This window comes from Pteronotus mesoamericanus, unplaced genomic scaffold, assembly GCF_021234165.1.
Source record: "Pteronotus mesoamericanus isolate MK-2021 breed Mesoamerican mustached bat unplaced genomic scaffold, CSHL_Meso_final scaffold_85, whole genome shotgun sequence".
Lineage (NCBI taxonomy): Eukaryota > Metazoa > Chordata > Mammalia > Chiroptera > Mormoopidae > Pteronotus > Pteronotus mesoamericanus.
The window spans coordinates 39,446,587-39,465,539 of record NW_026555329.1 but is presented as its reverse complement, the minus strand read 5'-3'; the positions used below and the strand labels follow the sequence as shown (position 1 = coordinate 39,465,539).

Below are 18,953 nucleotides of genomic sequence, written 5' to 3'. Positions count from 1 at the left end.
GAGGAAGTTCAATACTAGGATGGAAATTTTATTTGAGTCTTCTTTATTAGTACTAGAAATTAAGAAGTCATCAACATATCGGAGAAGGCCCTGTTGGTCATCTGGAGGTCCTTTAATTCTTTGGCTAAAGCATTTCCAAATAAGTGGGGACTGTCCCTGAAGCCTGCGGGAGTACAGTCCATGTATATTGGCAAATCTCCCTAATTTGGAGGTTAGTCCATTCAAATACAAACAAGCACTGTGAGAGAGAGTGAAAAGGGATACAGAAAAGAGCATCCTTTAAATGTAATGCAGTAAAATAGTTGGCTTCCCCAGGGATTTGAATTAAGATAGTGTAGGGGTTTGGAACTATGGGACGTATCAGAATTACAGCCTCACTCACTGCCCTGAGGTCTTGTACAAACTGGAATTCTCTGTCTGGCTTTTGTAGGAGAATAGGGGTCTTGCATGGGGGCTGGTAGGTCCTTAGAAGCCCTGCTTTAAATATCTTTCAGTGAGAGAGAGGTTCAGTCCCTTTTATGGTATTTTACTCAGGTTTTTGGTAGAGTAGGGTGCCCCTGGGTTTAGAGATATCCTGGCAGGGGGTATGCTCATTGCCTTTCCTCGTACTCCAGTTTCCCGTTCGTTGGGGTTGACTTTGAGGAAGACAGGTTCTGGAGTATTACTAATTTCTGGTTCAGGGTGAGAAGTTAGATTGGCCATCAGGCCTAACATTGAGGGTTCATTATCTTCTGTGCCTAGCATTACAGTCGTTCGTGGACTCGATAAGATGTCCTCCCTAATAAGGGGATGGGGCACCCCAGAACCACAAGAAAAGCATGACTAAAAGTGAGATTCCCGAAACCACAGCCAAGGAGTTGAGTGAAATGTTAGTGTTGAGGAAGCCCATTTACCCCAGTGATCAAACAGGTTTTGGAAGAATGAGGCCCCGGTGAGTGGGTCAGAGCAGAGTAAGCAGCTCCTGTGTCTCTGGGTCACCTGAGGCTCCTTTGGTGAAATGATCAGGTGGTTGATGGGGGAGGTAGGAGTCTTAGGCACTGTTAATTTTGGGGTGTTTTGACCATCATTGGTTTGGAGCACTAGGTTCCTTTGGGAACATGGGACACTCATTTTCCCAATGGCCTTCCTTCTTGGAAAGGGGGTAAGGTCCTGGAGGTCGTTGCCCCCTTGTCAGGTGTGGGCACTCCTCCTTTATGTAGTTGTTCCAACTGTAAGTAAAAAATAGTTAGGAGGGAGGACCCCCAAAACGGAATTTATTTATTAAAAATTGGGTATGTATTCTTTCGAGACTTTTTTTTCCATTGTTCGCAACAGTTTTTGAGCTTGTCAGTTTTGATGCCTTTTAGTATTTCTGCCATTTTTTGTTTCACCTCTTCCACGTTGGCCAAACGTTTCCCTTTGAGGACTTTTTTTCATCTGGGAAAACAAAAAAACATTGCTTGGGGAGAGATCAGGTGAATAAGGAGGGTGGGGAATGGGGGTCATGCTGTCTTTGGTCAGAAATCGCTGAACACTAAGTGTGGTGTGGGCAGGTGCACTCATATATCACCCATCATGAAATGGGAAAATGCATTGAAAGAGTCCTCAAGAAAAATTCCCTGAAGCCAAACACAGCCTCTCACAACAATGCCAGCTGGTGCACTGATACAGATGGATTTTTTAGAACACTCACCTAGCAGGTGAAGCCTGTACTACAAGGGGCTCGCCCTCCAGAAGATAATTCTGGGGGGGTTTTGGGGTCCCTCTTCATATATAAATAAATGTTTTATGTTTTTTCTTTTTTTTTTCATCTTTTTCTTCCACCTCCAGGTCACAGACACTGTTAGTGTTTAACTGTGGAGGTTGGAACTAAGGATGTAGAGAAAGAACTTTTGTTTTTTAATTTAAGCCTTTCAGTTAGTTCTATTTCAGTTTTTACCATATGGAAGTATTTAACAGAAGAAATCATTTAATTAGCACCCAAAGAGCCTGATCACACTTGTTGGGGCTGAGAAGGCAGGTACAAGTGGCTTAAAAGCCAATAGCAGTCTGGTAGCTTTTGATGCAATTTGTGTTCTAGACTTTCATTTATACCATCATAAAGTGGTACTTTAAACCCAGAGCTTCTAGTTCTCAGAACTGTTTGTTCAATCTTGCCTACATGCCTAGATTCCTGAAAACTGAAAGAAAAGATACTAATTCAGTGCCTTTCCTTTCTTAGAATTCTTGTGGTCAAATCTAATGTACTTCAGACTTCTTAATTCCAGATTATTCCCACCCTTGAAAGATATAGAAAGGACTTCAGTCCTCACTCTTGAGTGAGGGGGAAGCCAGCTATTAGTGTAAAAAAGAAGGAAATCTAACTTGAGTGGAAGGATTGAATAGCAAGCAATAGTAAACACAAATAATTGGTAAACACGTAGATAAGTCTAAGCCTTAATTGCATAAAATAAGAAATAATAGGGACTGATGTAGGACATATAAACAAGATAGAGTGAAATACAGGTCCACATTAAAGGACTTTTTTTTTTTAATCCTCACCTGAGGACAATTTTTCATTGCTTTTTAGAGAGAGAGGAAGGGAGAGAAACACCAGTGTGAGAGAGACACATTGTTTCAGTGCCTTCTCTTACACATCCCAACAGGGGATTGAACCTGCAAGCTTGGTATGTGCCCTGACCGGAAATCGAATCCACAGCCTTTGGGGGACCACACTGGCTGGGGCTCCACATTAAAGTTTAAAGTGAAGTAGAGAGAATGAACTCTGAAGCATTCTAAAATGCTTGTATGGTTCAGGAAGACTGTAAGGCCATATGGGTACTTGACAAGTTGAGTATGAATTTTTAATGTAAATTATGACCACTGAAAGAACAGAAATAGACTATATAACTTCTAAATGAATTGATAGAAAAATGAGTAAAAAGAGAGAAAAGTACCAGTTTAGTAAAAGGCTAAGTAAATAAAATAAAAAGCAAAAAAATTTTATGAAAAGTTGGAATTAATTCCAGATATATCATTGATCATGATGAATGTAGACTAAACTGGTTATTGACATTTTTCAGTTTGGATTGATTCAATAACTAAATTTAGCTTTGTGTGATATTACCTAAAACATGTAAACATATAAAGGATGAAAATAAAGGAATGGAGAAAAAAATATTTTAAGCAAATACTAATTAAATCAAAGTTGATGGAATTGTATTACCCTCAGAAAAATAGACTGTAATGCAGAAAGCATTATTAGTGATTGGGGAGGAGTGTCACAAAATGAGAAAAGGAACAATCTGCTAGGAAAGTATAAGAATTATGATACACCTTACCAACATAGCCTCAGAATAATAAAACAAAATGGATAGAATTTCAGAGAAAAATTGACAAACCCATTACCAGAATAGGAGATTGTTGGTGTTAAGGAAGTCAGTCAAGCCACAGTTGAATGATACTCTTTAGAACTACCTCCTTAATTCTCTTCAGACAAACTAATGTCACCCAATAAATTCAATTTAGAAAGATTCCTCAGACAATTAATAGTCATTTATTGTAGATACAGACAGAATAGCATTGCTAGATTTGCACAATAAATTTCTAATTTTTTAAATAACAGTTGTTCTCAATCAGGTAATTAACCTTTTCTTTTTTCTGGTTTGACATTGTAAACAGTACTATTAAAATTAATTTATAGGGAGGGACTCAGCTTGGAGTTCAATAATATAACATTTTTATTAAGGCTTCAGTTAAGTTGAAATTTATCTTTATATGTAAAAAACTTGTTATGAAGATTAAAATGCATATAATATTATAGATTTAATTATATTAGAATTTACATCTGAAACTGTGGCAATACTTGTCTATATAAAATATATGTTACTGATTATTTGTAGTAGTTTATATATTTGTAGCAAACTTGGGCCTTAATAAGAGGATGGTGGGATTTAGTTTTTCTCTATCCCTAAAAGTTAAAAAACAACAACAAAAACCTTCTATTTCTTTTGGAAATTCTGTGATTTCAAATGTAGTCTGTACTGACTCCAAATTACCTGTCACAGGGGGGCCGACGCAGTGTGGGGAGCGCTGGGCACAGGCGCTCCTGGATCTTAGTCAGTGTCTGGAGCCAGCTGAGGAGGGAGCAGGGCTCTGAATCCTGCAGAGCCCATCCCGGGGTTGTCACGGATGGGAGAATAAACACGAGTCGTCGCAAACACTTCTCTGTTTGCCGGGAGAGGGGACGTGGCTCTTCCCTCTAGGGGAGAGAAGGCCCTGAACCCCCATGTCCAAAGGCTTTTATTGAGAACCATATGCACAGGGGTATGGAAGCAAAGCTCATCAATCAATGTCAAAAGGCTATGTATACAGAAAACAAATAGAAATCATGGATAACAATTGGAGGAACACAAGAGATCTGCCTCAGGGCAGGGTCCATGAATAATGTAAATCTCCTTCCTAGTATGGGCCAGTTATCATACCTTTTGATGGAAGAACAAACAGGCTTACAGGAACTTATTTCTAGGCCTGATTGTCCCTGGGAACCACCTGATCCAGTTTAGGGCGGTACCTGCCTTTAGTGTTGTTTCAAACTGGGACCAGGTGGCCAGGGCAGAGCCACCGAGAGATAAGGAGACTTCTTTCAGACAGAATGAGGACTCTGGCCCTGTCCAAGCCAGGCCAAGGGGTATGGGCCTTTTTACCGTTTTTCCATGTCCCCTCAAGTCCTTGTCCTGCTGCCCATACCAGCTGATGTCTGGCTTAGGTTGTCCCTCCTCTTGAGACAACTTACCCGTCATCAACAACTGACAATCACAGGGCCAAACAGGGTGATGTGAGGGGGGCAGAGGCCATGCCCCTGCCACAGGGACACGTTTTGTCTCCTCAGTGGCCTGTTTTTCCCAAGACCTCCTCCATTAGCTCCAGCCTTGGGACCCTCTTGCCTTTCTGTGAGGCTATAGTCTCTGGCACCAGGCAGGGTGTTTCCCAACAACTACCGTAAATCAAAGAGCCCTTTGTCTCTATACTATATGCGTATGTGAGGAGTTTTTCTATTGATTAATAAATTAGTTACAGCATTTATTATTGAAAAATGGGAAATCTCAGTATACTTGACAGTGAATAGTTCTTCCTCAAAGAATTAAAAAATATGCAGACTTGTGGCTCTAAATTTAATTAACAAGGCTGGTGTTTAGGATGTAATGATTGGTTGTGGGTAGGTGGAAATTCCATCTGTTGTTCAAAAGCATAAGGCCCTTGAAGAAAAATAAAGTAAAAGCTCTAAAAGATCCACTCTTAGCATATTGTGTTTGCCTTCCCCATTCCTTGTAGTTACAAATCCCATGTGCCAGGTGGAGATTTTGACTTAAAGGATAGGAACATGGAGATGTAGAGGAGGTTAATGAGAAAGATAGGTTGATAAAAGGTTTTTGTAACAGAAATATAGGAGTCTGAGCAATACAGCTTTGAATGACAAAGCTCTGTTTTATTCCTGTGTGATAGTCTTGCTCATCTCTCATGTATAAACAAGATTTGATTTTGTTTCCAGCTTTTTGGTTTTATGTTAACTACTCAAAAGGGAAGCCATCTTAAGCTGTCTTCTCTTTGATAACATTCAAAATTGTGAAGATTTCGTCTGATATCAAGATGTAATGTTATCACTGAATTTCTCATATGATTGAATGAACATGTTCTTTTTTTAGGTACATAGGGATGTAGTAACACCTTTTTTTATCAGGTATTCAAATATTTGACAAATTTAACACTCTGAAGTATAAATAAAACCAAGAAGGAAATAAAAGCTTCCTCTGAACTGCTAGAATTGATGTTACAATGCCCATGCACTAAAGTATACACTTAATTCATAGGAAAGTCTTCCAGCTTTCATGTAATTAGTTCTTTAGATTCTCACTTTAAAGCAAGTCAGACCAACATGAGGAGAGATGAGAAGATCAAAAAGAGAAAACTGACACCATAGCATTGTGAGAAGGCTCATAGAATCACCAAAACTTAAAGAAAAAGGAAATGCAAAGCTTCAAAAGATGTAGTAACCTAAAGCTGTTTAATAAGTGAAGGGGAAAGCAGCCATACATACCCTGCTAGCTCTGCTAGTCGCTTTTAAAACACAAGTGTGTAATGGCACAAAAACACTGGTCATTATAACACTAGTGAATATATACATTGGTTCTGTGTACCTTATTTATGAAACCAGAAAGGTGTGACATGCACTGTAGCAAGATTTTTGGAAAGTATTTTCTGATAGTTTTAGCACCTAAAACAATTAGTTTATTTGTCTGGAAGTTCAGTTGGGTTGACATTCCAGGGAAAAGAAAGCTGGTTGTATAAACCTATGGATTTGTTGTTTGCTGTACATTTGCAGAAATATGCTCTGCTTCTGAATGCTAAATGCAATACAATTTCTAATCTATTAAAAACCGTATTTGGTCTTAGAGATGTTTGATAATTTAATCATGTGTATAATTATGTTTGTATAGGATAATTGGCTTGTTTAATAGGCTAAGTGATATTTAATCATAATTTTTGTATTCATTAACTTGAACTATGTAATCTATGGTGAAAACACTTGACAAATAAATATAAATAAAAATCGGTTATTTTAATCTTTGTCACAGATTAGGAGATCAAAAGTAATTATCTTTTTAAAACCTTCTTTTGGGCAAGTAAACAGTAACCAAAGCATTTGTTTTCTCGTATTATCTTAAATCTTTCAGGAATTGAAATTGTACATCTGTTACTTTTACAGTGGATGAAATTACCTTCCATAACAATTTCTAAGTATAATCAGTCAGTGAACTGTTGACATATTTTATAGTATTTTAGTAACTTTTCTCATTATGTATGGCTTCATACTGTTTTAACATTTTTCCTTTCCAGTCTTTTAGTGAAAGCAAAGTGCTTCATAGACAAATCTGCTTTTGTTAGTTAACACTGTAACGTGAGCAGCTCCCATTATTTATTTGTTCCATCATGTGAATTACCTAATAGACCCAACTATTCTCTTATTCTTATACATGTAGGGTTCTCCAATTTCTCTGTTATTTAACACTAATCTTGCGCATATAACGTTAAGTTATTTTCTTAGGATACATTTCTAATAGGTGAAATATGTTAGGGTATAGCAATTTTGAGACTCCCAGAATATCTTGTTTATTAGCATCTCTTGACCTAGAAAACATTTAGATGAACCATAGAATACACATAAAATTACTGGACCATATGTCCAGAAAAACTGATATGATGTAGATCAGGGATTACAAATAGATTTCATCCTTTGTGTCAAGTATGAGTTTGTAATGACTGCCTGAAGCACTGTATTGTGAGACCTTAACAGGGCCACAATTGATTACTGATGTTTTTTATGTACGTGGAAGAAAGTGACAATCTAAGGTCCAAACATTTATAATTAAAGGGTCATTAAAAGTTATTTCAAAGTTTTTATTAAAAATATCTGATTTATCCCCAGCTGGTGTGGCACAGTTGGTTGTGCAGTTATCTCACAAACTGAGAGGTTGCCAGTTTGATTCCTTTTAATTCCTTGTCAGGGCACATGCCTGGGTTGCAGGATTCCTCCCTGGTTGGGGCACATGCAGGAGGAAACCAGCCAGTGTTTGTTTCTCTCTCACATCAATGTTTCTCTCCCTTTCTTTCTCCCTCCTTTTTCCTCTCTCTAAAATCAAAAATAAAAATAAATTGTAAAATACCTATGTGATTTAAGTATAAAAATGTTTTGACTTGTTTTCAGAGAAGCATTGTAGATTACCGTACATTCACATTGTTCTGCTCTAAACCTATGGAAACCTACTACATACTTTTTTCTCACTTGTTTTTTATATGCTTGTAAGCAGGCAGCCTGGGGTCTAGCCACTTGCCGGGAATATAAGCATAACTCAGAGATTTGTGGGGAAGGAAAGAGGATTTTATTAATTTGAGGGGGCTGGGAGTATCCCTTTTGCAAGCCAACCTCTTCCACAAAACACAGAAATTCCCTTGTTCTCAGAAAGATTAAAGCCCAAATCCATGCCCACAAGTTCTCCATTATTGTTTATCTGTCTTTTTGGATCTCAAGACGGCTACACAGATGGGTCTCCATCCTCGGGCTCTCCGTCTGTGGTGCGCATTTGTCAGTTTTAACGTCATCGCCTAGTAGCTCTCTTTCCCTCCTGGGGCCTGGGGTGCTTTGCCAGGTCACTTGAGACTGTCGTGCAGGGGAAGCTGCATCTGTGGGACCCTAGCACCTGGGGCTGCCTGTGCCGCTAGGACCGCGGGACTTGCCCCCCTCACGCCTCCATGTGTTGCTCTCAGGGCTAGAGAATGGAGTGGTCCCGGCCGCGGGCAGTGTGTTGCACAGTGTCCCAAGGGCTGGCACCCATCGAGGCGCCTCCCAGCATGGGACTCTGCCTCTGCAAGCTGGCTCCTGACCAGGTGAGGCCTAGCCCCAAGTGGCCCGCCATCTGTGCAAGGCAAGAAAGAGAATAAGGCTTCTGTGTGTGTTCTTCTTTAAAGTCCCCTCCCAAAATCCTACTAGCTGTGAAGTGTCCAGCTTTTCCACCGGTGTGGGCCACTGTTGACCATGTTGGTCACAGTATCTTTGCTCCTCTTCTGGCTGCCATTTTGTTGAAGGAGGCAGAAGTTTCCCAGCCGTGCACAGGCCGCAAGCCTCGGCCTGGGGTAGGCCCCTGCTTGCAGCTTGCTAACCTCCACCATGCATGTGTATTTTAACCTTTTCAGCCCTGAGCAGCCTCAATACAAGCTCCCTCTGGCTGGACCACGAGCTGCTACTCGCTCGGGCGCTCAGGCTGTTTACTGTTGCCTTGGGCAGCAGCCTCCTACTACAGCCCCTTCTCTACTGGGTCACACTGCAAGCTGCCCCTCTCGGTTGCCTGGGCAACGCACACGTTGGCTTGTTTACAGTTGCCTTGGGCAGCCTCCTCCTGCTGCAGCTGTTTTGATCTGCCACTTATTTGTTCCTTCCTGCCCTTCTTCCCTCCTCTGGGGGAGTGCAGCCTCTGTGCTGAATCAGGGTTCCCCTGGATTCGGGTCTCCCCAGCTCCCCAGCTTCTGGTCTGACTCACCCTATTACATGCTTGCAAAGAAATACTTAGAAGAATTATGAACAAATCCACGTAAAAAGGTAGCTGTTCTATAGTCTTGACATTTCCTTAGCAGTAGAGGAAATTATAGGTTAGTAGAGCACTAATGGTATTTCCATAGTATCTGGAAAGTTACCTAACCTTCTGTAATTCATAAGTAATCCATAATATATCTTCTTGTTCTTTTTAGACATTCTTCTAAATCACCAACTTTATAATTTCCCACAAGTAATGTTCAGTAGAAATTCTAATGAGAATTTCAAAGCTGTCACCCAATTTATCTGTTGAATTGTCAGTTTTATTTGTTTCACTTCTATTCTAGCCCTTAGCTGTGATGTTAGGGAGATCTTGGTCATTTCTTCTGCAAAGTAACAATTGTACAAAAACAATCCTTATGTTAATTCTATAGTTTATCATTGTTTCAGGGTTTCAGTCTCAGTGGTTTCTCATGTATTGAATTCAGATGAAGTTCCTAGTGAGCAGATGTACGGAATTAGAATTTCTGAAAAATATTTTGGTTAGGCAAACTTAAAAAGGATTAGTATGTCTTGTCATTCACATGTAGGAACCATTTTAATTATTATTAAGATTTATTTAAGCTTTGATTTCCCCCTCCTACTCTGGGTGTATGTGTTTGTGTGTTTTTAAAACTTGCAGTCCTAGCTGGTGTGGCTCGTAGTTAGAGTATCATCCCGTACACCAAAGTGCTGTGGGTTCGAGTCCCTGTCAGGGCTTCCCCTCCCCCACTCCAGGGCATGTATGGGAGATAGATGTTTCTCTTGTCCTTCCTTTCTCTAAAATCAATAAACATTTTAAAAAATTAAAAAAAAAAAAACTTGATGCAACTGTTTTGGTTTCTGGTATCTTTTCAGACTGCATTAAATAGTGTATGTTTCTCATAGTTTAGAGTGTTGAATCTCTTAATTGCCCCCACCTTTTTAGTCCCCTAAGTCGTAAAGCTTTACATCCAAATCTGTGTTTTTGCACCTCAGTGTAATTTTATTCATCTCAAATAAAGAAGACTTTAAAAGTGCAACAATGAGATACCATTACTCTGGCTCTCAGTCACTCAACAGATATGGAATGAGCATCTTCTATTTTAAGATGCCTTGCTGAAAATAGTCGTGGGGATATAAAGTACAACACAGGAAATATAGTTAATAACATTGTAATAACTTTGTATGATGCCAGGTGGGTATTGGAAATATCGAGGGGAACACTTTGTAAAGTATATATATATATATATATATATATATATATATATGATTGACCACTATGCTGTATACCTAAAACTACTACAAATATTGAATGTAAACTGTAAAGAATACAGTTTTTAAAATTTAAAAACACAAAACACCTTGCTGAATATGTACATGAATTAATGAAAAGTCAACTATAAGAAGTTCAAATAAAGGAAAGGGCTTGAAACAATGAAAGTTAAAATGGCTCAAGATGGGTGAAAGTTTCTGAAATAGCTAGGAATGCCTACTCTGTGTAAGGCGTTCTGTTACCACAACCCAAAAGGAGCCAAAATTCACCCTCCAACGCCAGGCAGCTTCACTGGCTTTTGATTGTAATTCCTTAATTCTAATGCCTTTTCCTGTACTGAGACAGGCTAGAGCTTGGAGGAGTGGGTCGTAGCCGAAAGGACCAACTGAAGAATAAATGAGAATAACATGAGAACAAGATAGAGAATTGTGTAGAGATAAAAATGATAGTACCTTATGTTGCCAAGCCATGTTACAGTTTATGAAGCATACTTCTGCATCAACTGTATTATTAGTTCCATGTTATAGAAGAAGAAATTGAAGGCACAAGTGGTAGAGAGAGATCTGTTTAGATTCCTATGTCTATTGTTCATTTTATTGCAGATATTCTGGGGGCAACAGGAGAATGAATAAAACAAACTGATAATTTCATACAATAAAATACCACACAGCAATAAAAAGGAACAGGCATGGGTGAAAACCACAAACAATGTGCTGAGTCCAAGAAGATTTACATTCACTTAACACAAAAAATTTATATGAAGATATAGAATAGGCAAGACTAATCAATGGGGTTCAATCAATGGTAACAAGTATGCCAGTTATAAAATAACTTATTTACAAGTTATTTTGAGATGCATCAAATATATAACAAATAACTTGTCTACAAGTTATTTTGAGATCATCAAATATAAAATGGATATAGATATGGATAGCATACACAAGTATTGTAAAATCTTTAGGTGGTGAGTATATGGGTGTTTACTGCACAAGTCTTTCAAGTGTTCATAATTAAATGTTAGAAAACAATGAATTATACTCTACATTTATACATATAAAACAATATGTATGAGCAATAGTAAATTTTTTTTTTCCCCAAGAAGAACAACACAGTGGCAACAGGGGCTGAAAAAAGACTGAATGATCTTTGAAACATTGTCTTTAGAACTTGTTAAAATATTTTCCATTATCATCTATGAATGTAGCCCCTTGTAACACCAAGGCTAATCAAACCAAAACAGTGGAGTTTGACTGAGAGGTGGAATGAAGGGAACTTCTGGAATGATGTGGTTAGCTACACAAGTAAAACCATTTACCAAATATCATTGACTTTTACACCTGATACCTACATTTCTTTATTTGTAAATTTACCTTAAAAGGAAAAAAAACTGTAAGTAAATATTGAATTCTAGTTAATTATATGCATGCTTAAGTGTTTTTAGGTAAAATATACTGATGTCTGCAAATTATTTTGAAATGAATCAAAATAAAGTGAAGGATAGATATGAGATATAAAGTAAATTGTAGAATGTTAGTTATGAAATGTAGCTTATTTCCAGGTCAAGAGATGTTATTGAACATATGGGTGCTCACTCTGCAGTTCTTTGCACCTGAAAGAGACAAGGACAAGCAACTAAGAGCCCAGGGTATTGGATGGATCATCTGTATAAACACTGTACACCTAATTCCCAGATCTTGGTCTCTAATACCATGTCCCACCTACAGGAACCAAAACTCCTTGGAGACATGGCAGATTCCATATGAAAGTATTATATAAGTGTAAACATAGGAAGTTAGTAACAGAGGTTTTTAAGAGGATATCCTTACTTTTAGTAAATATATACTGAAATATTTAGGGGTAAAGGGCCATAATGTATATATGATTCAGAAAATAATAAGCAAATATTTTGGGGAGGAGAATACAAAAAATAAGGCAAGTGGGATAAATGTTAATAGGTAAACCTGTGTAAAGTGTATATTGGTGTGCCTTGCACTGTTTTCATTTTTGTAACATTTTGTATGTTTAAGATTATTTCCCCCAAAAAGATTATGACAGGAGCGGTGTTGGAGAGAGACACGGGGCGATCTGCTTAGCCGAGATGCTGGACTGATTATGTTCTGTGCTGTAAAACCAGAATAAGCAGTAGATTGTCTCACATTTCCAGTCATCTACTATTGTATTTTTACTTTAATATTTACAGTTTATTCCCTTTATTTGTCATAGTAGTCTTTTATTTTTAGTTCTTTTATGTTATCAATATTTTTCTGCTATCGTGTTTTCTTCAGATAACTTTGTAGACCTATCTTACTTAGCCATCTTAACCTGAGTTTTCATGAGGCTCCCAGGGCTTCCATCAGTAACCGTGAAGTCTGGGGATTCTTCTTTCTATATGTTTTAAAACACAGCTTTATTAAAATATAATTCACCTATTTAAAATATACAGTTTAATGGTTGTTAGTATATCTGTAATCAAACTTGTAACATTTCATTACCACAGCAAGAAAATCTCCTACCCATTAGCAGTCAGCCCCCAACTTACCCCCTTCTACCACCCATTCACTAATCTACTTTTTGTCTCTTAGAATCTGCTTATTCTGAATTTTCATATAAATGTAATCATTTAATATGTATCCTTTTGTGACTGGCTTCTTTTACTTAGAATGTTTTCAAGGTTCATTCATGTTATAGCATGTATCAGAACTTCATCCTTTTATTTACTTATTTATATATTGCTGGATTGTGCTCTGTTGTATGGACATAACTATATTTTATTTATCCATTCATTAGTTGGTTGACATGAGTTTTTAAAAATTTTTGGTTATTATGTTATGGGCAGTGTCGCTGTGAACATTTGTGTACAGGGTTCTGTGTGAACATGTGTTATTATTTACCTTGTGTATATAACTAGGAATTGAATTGCTGGCTAATGTCACTCTGTGTTTATCTTTGAGGAATGGCCAAGGCAGTTCTGCCATTTTACGTTCTTACCAGCAAAGTATGAGAGTTTCAGTTTCTTCACATCCTGGCCAACATTTGTTATCTGTCTTCTTGATTATAGCATTTTAATGGTTGTGAAATGGGCCTTTTCTGTGCCTTTAAAACCTAGAAATATGATCAGTTCTTAGTAATAAAATGATCTCCACCCTTTTCTAGCAGCAAGCCTTTTTCTTCATTAAATACAGAATACATAAAATAAATGGAAATAACAACATAAAAATGTTTTCTTTTCCCCATTCTCATTTCTTTGGTAGTTCTTCAAAATTGGAGAAAATCTCAAGAGAAGTAAGGGAGATTTAATAAATTAGTAATTTACCTGATGTCAAAAAACCTTATGTTGAATTAATAGCCATTATCATGGGTTGTAACTTCAATAAAGGATTGTTCCCTTTATTTTAATTGCAGTTTTTAATGTGTTTGAATTGTATTTTATTACCACAAGTAGTAATTGATAAAGTGGGAATTGAGTTTAATTTTGAAAATATAGATGTGTGTGTTTATAAAAGGAAAGATGAAAGAAAAAGAAGTATTTCTTTTTCTCCCACTTTATTTGGCTCACTATTAGGAACTCTCCTAAAAGGCCAATTTTTCATATGTTTGAGATCTGCATCCACATTCTTAGAGTTACAGCATCTTTTATTTGTCTTGATCAGGTTTAATCTTTAAATAATAATTTACCTTCACCTTTAAATAATAATTGTTATAGAGGAAAGGATTAAAATCTGACCAATATGAGAATGGTTTATGTGAGGATTATTTTCCTTTAATTGAACTACAATAGTTTTAGATTAACTCAATAAGGCATTCCATGTCCTGTTCCCTAAAACTCACTCATTTAGAAGTAAATTAAAGGTCAGGAGTAGAAAGTTCTAATGCCACTTCTACTAATCATACACAGTATAATCTTAGACAACTTCCTTTCTAAATGATTTTTAATCTATCAATACAAAAAAAAAAAGTACTACCCTCTTTTACCACTGATTTCATTGGACTATTATGATGGCAGCCAAATGTGCATAAGATACGGGTTTATTTTTGTTCCTTCCTCCCTTCTTCCTTGACCGTTGCCAGAAAGTATTCCCTAGTAGTACTATGCTGTTGTATCAAAGTAGCAACACTTCCTGAGGCAACACACCTGCCTCAGGAGTCCATCAGCTATGATGTATTGATGATGAATGTTCCGCCGGTGCAAGCTTGTCTCCATATTCATGGTCCTACCTCTACAGAGGTTCCTGCTGTGCCTAAAGTCCAAAGCTTGACCTGAATATTTCCAGTTAACATTCTGTCAGAGGGGCATTAATCCCCCCTCCCACCCCAGTTAAATATGGACTGTCATTTTGGTATTTCTTTTTGTGTTGAACTCCTACAGCTTTCCACGCAAGGAGATGCCAGTCAGGTGATTGGGCCTCTTACTGAAGGGCAGAGAAGAAATGTGGCGGTAGTGAATTCGTTGTTTAAGTTGCACCAGTCAGTAACAAAGGTAACCTTTCTCTGTATTTTAAATTCTATTGACTTAACTTCAAGTTTTTGTTTCTTCTTGCCTCAAAGTTAGACAATTTATGAATTATTTAATTTTGCAAAAGAATACAGTGAAAACATGATTGTAATATAAGCTGAGGAATTACTTCTTTATACACAGTCTTTGACCCTGGCCTTTTCTGTTTGTGTGACTTTTTTTCTATACATTTAGTTTAAAACACATGACTCTCAAGTTTGGTTGTTATAATCAAGTTTATTAAACAAATGACTGAAGGGTAAATCATCTGTTTTATGACTATTAAAAAAAGACTATTAAAAAGCATAATATGATATAATGTGGTTGGTAGTAAATTATAGCAAAGTTAATTACAGACTGAGAACTCTGAACCCTCCAATATGTCCAAAAGGTTCCATTTTTGCACCAAAATGGGGAGGAGCTGCATTAAAACAGTAAATTTTTATTGTATAATCACTGATGACTACTGCAAAAAATATATATATTCTTTTTGCCAGTTTAAAAAAATCAACTTTAACTTGTTTGCCTTCATGTATTATATTCAAGACGAACAGTATTCATAATTACTAGGAACGCACTTTCACCCCATCTTTGACCTTGGAGTAGCTTGTGATTACTGTCTATAAATAATCTTCAAAGTACTTTTAAGTTAGGGAGATAAATATGTAGAAGCCTGAATGATGCTAAAGGTTGGGTGATGCTCTTTAAAACTGGACCTCTAACATGAACTTTTATATGCTAGATTGTTTTAAGAATAATTATGTGATTATTTTTCACTTACTAGACTTTTTAACAAGTCCTTTTATCAAGTAGGGGTTTCTGAAAATGTATATTCACACACTAAGCAAAATATATTTTAAAGAGTTATTGTAAAGTGAATCTCAGAAAAGTAAATAAACAGAAGTAAATACAAAGAATAAATGATGTATTTTCCATTTTCTTTAATCATTAACCTAAAGCACCACAAGCAATGAAAGGTTGTGTTTATTTAGCTTGATTTAAATGTCTTTATTGATACTTTCAGAATTTTCATAATGTTTGTATTGATTTGTAAAAAGGGAAATGTTTGACATTTGTATTTTAAAGATGTTGGAAATTACAATCGCCCTAGAAAAGTGAATATTTTAAAAGAAATATGTAAATATGACTTTAGACTGACCTTTTCAAGTTAAAACTATCATTAAAACCTATGTAGAGTGAATAAAAGAAAGCTCTTAGAATTCTTTATATATTTGCTTTATACAGGAAAGTATTTTCAACCCATTTTAACTAATAAATACTAATGAATTTTTAAAACATTTATAAGATAGTCATTATAAAACATTTATAAGTAATGATAGTGTTTCACATGTGGCTTGTGGAAACAGCCTTATATTATGATCAAATTAGCATTTATAAAAATAAGTAGCTTAAGCAAAAGAATAACTGGATCAAAACTTTGTTTTAGGTGATTTCCAGTCAGAGCTCATTCCCACCAGCCGCTGAGCAAACTATAATTTCAGCACTGAAGGTAAAATAATTTAATTTAATCTTTGAGTCTGTAGGTTAAAGTGGGTTTTAGAATTATTTGTTTGGATGAGTGGGAGATGTCACATTTTAAAAATAAGTCAGAATCCTTTGCATATACCAAAGGTAGAATGCTGATAATTATCCTAAAAAGATACATGTGTGTTTATATTTTCTAGAATTTAAAAATAGCTGCTGTTGGTCTACAGATTATGTTCCACTTAAAATAATTGTACAATAAGCAAGAGAAGCAAGAAAGTTGACTGTATCTTAAGGCAGCACAGCTGGGTATTACCCTAGTAAAGCAGTGGTTCTCCACCAGGTCAATATAACAATTTCTGAAGGCGTTTTGATTGTCACACTAGCACAGGGATGCTTCTGGTGCCAGGGATTCTGTTAAACACCCTACAGTGCATAGGACAGCACCTCACAGCAAAGAATAATATTGAGCCCAGACGTCAATAGTGCCAAGGTTGAGATACACTAATGTGTGACTGTAAGATGTGAAACCAGGGTGAAGCCCGCTCCCCGCTCTCTTTTAAGAAATTAACATAAACATTCCCCCTTTCTACTACTAAGGAAGTTTAATGAAAAATAATGTAGGTACGGGATTCAGAGTCATATGTAGTTGACCTTAGTAACTATTTTAAAAAACAAGAAAATTATTCATTCTTTTGATAGAAATAGATATCCTTTAACACATTGTTACTTGCCAGTCACATTCAATCTGTTGAAACATTACAGCAACTGAAATATAAAAGTTATATATTTTTATTCCTATTTTATAGAACTTAGAAGTAATAACTTGCTCAAAGTAATCGTAGCTGGTAAGCCTAGACCTCTCTGACTCAGTAGAGTCATGTCCACTATACCTTGCCACGATCATCCATTCATTCATTTACTAAATAAATAAAGCCATAGGGCAAAGACTCTGGAGCCAGACTGCCTTTATATGCATCTTATTTCAGTTGTTAAGTAGTTGTATTACCTTCAGACATGTTAGTAAGTTTTTGCTTACCTTAGTTTGTATCTATAAAATGGTATAATACACTGACACAAAAACAATTCATGTCAACTATTAGATTAGATTTAGATCACTTGGTTAGAGTTATAAAGAGAAGGAGAGACCGAGACACACACACACACAGAGATACCAATAAACTCCGGTGAGAACATTTATATTTAGAGAGTAAAGAGGATACAAAGATAGTGAGGAAGACAATTGAGAGAGGACAGTGTTACAAATCCTAAAGGAAAAGGGAACTTCTGAGGTCAGATACTGTCCGTGAGTGACACGGGTAGGGATTTAACAGACCCACAACTTAAGGACACTAAATTAGTATGTGAGAGTAAGAAGATGCAGCCTGTTTTCTCCCAGCACATGAGAAGTGTACCTGGATGTTTTCTCTGTATCCTTTTCTTTTGCCCAGTATGGTGTTCTTGTGATGATGAAATATTATTAAAGCTGCCATAATGTAATAATTGTTTTTAGTAAGAATTGTCTAATTTATTGATGAACAGAAAAACACTATAAAATCAGGTGAGAGTGACAAACCAGAGGGTCTTAATATTGCTCTCAAACAGGAAATACGTGTGGTTTTCTTTTCAGTAGTTCCACATTTTTTCTTTATGTTCTAGCAGTAGCTGTCAAACATCTTTTGATTACTACCCAAGATAAGAAATACATTTTACTCTGTCACCCTATTCGTAATACTTATGCATTTATAAACATATACACACATATATAATTGCATATATATAGACTATACATCTATGCACATTTCCATAATTAAAACAAAGGTTTCATAAAATAACACTTTCTCTTGATTTTTTGGATGCACTCTGTTATTTTCTAAACTCATATATTACTTTTTAAAACATTCTGATAGCGATTTACTAGATAGATTTTTTGGCCTCTAATGATTGCAACTCATAGTTTGAGAAAGTTCATTCTGTAGGTTAAGACAGAGTACCTTCATTTTGCCTGATGATAAAAAGCTTTCTGGACAAGTTAAAAATGGAAATTTGTCAGAGACTATAATACAGTATAGGGTGGATTCTCTGAACCTGTATTATAGCATACAACAAAGGTTATTCCTAATATGAATCACTTTGGGCTGAGAGTTGAGGTCAGTGCAAGGAAAACTGCCTTGATTTTGGGCTATAGCCCTTACTCTGAGGTTTGCCCACCAGAATGTGTCTCATGTACCTGGGTACTGCACTTTGCTGAAGCATCACCAGTTTTACCCTTGAGAACTGGGTAAGAAAAATTAGCAATTAGTTCAAGGCCATCTTGGAGTGGTCCTGCCACTCCAAGAGATTAAGCAAGTTCCCTTCTATTTTTAGTTTACTGAATTTATTTTTATTATAAACAGTATTGTTTCATCAAATACCTTTTTCTGTATCTATTTAAATGATCATATGTTTTCACTCCTTTATTCTGTTAATAAAATACAGGAATTTATTTTCAAATATCAAACCAACCTTATTCATGATGTTTTACCCTTTTTATGTATTCCTGTATTTGATTTACCTAATTTTTGTTAAAGATATTTGTATCTGTAATCATAAGGGGTATTGGTATATAGTTTTCTTTTCTTGTATTTCTTTGTTTG

At 36.4% G+C, this 18,953-nt stretch overlaps 1 protein-coding gene across 1 annotated transcript in view; it reads left to right on the top strand.

The window, feature by feature from the left end:
* The window catches only part of COG5 (component of oligomeric golgi complex 5), a 338,428-nt gene that overhangs the window by 273,701 nt on the left and 45,774 nt on the right, over positions 1–18,953 (top strand). The window contains exons 15-16 of the mRNA XM_054564649.1: positions 14,707–14,817; positions 16,280–16,342. Coding sequence (XP_054420624.1) covers positions 14,707–14,817; positions 16,280–16,342 — 174 coding nt within the window. The remainder of the gene's footprint in view (positions 1–14,706; positions 14,818–16,279; positions 16,343–18,953) is intronic.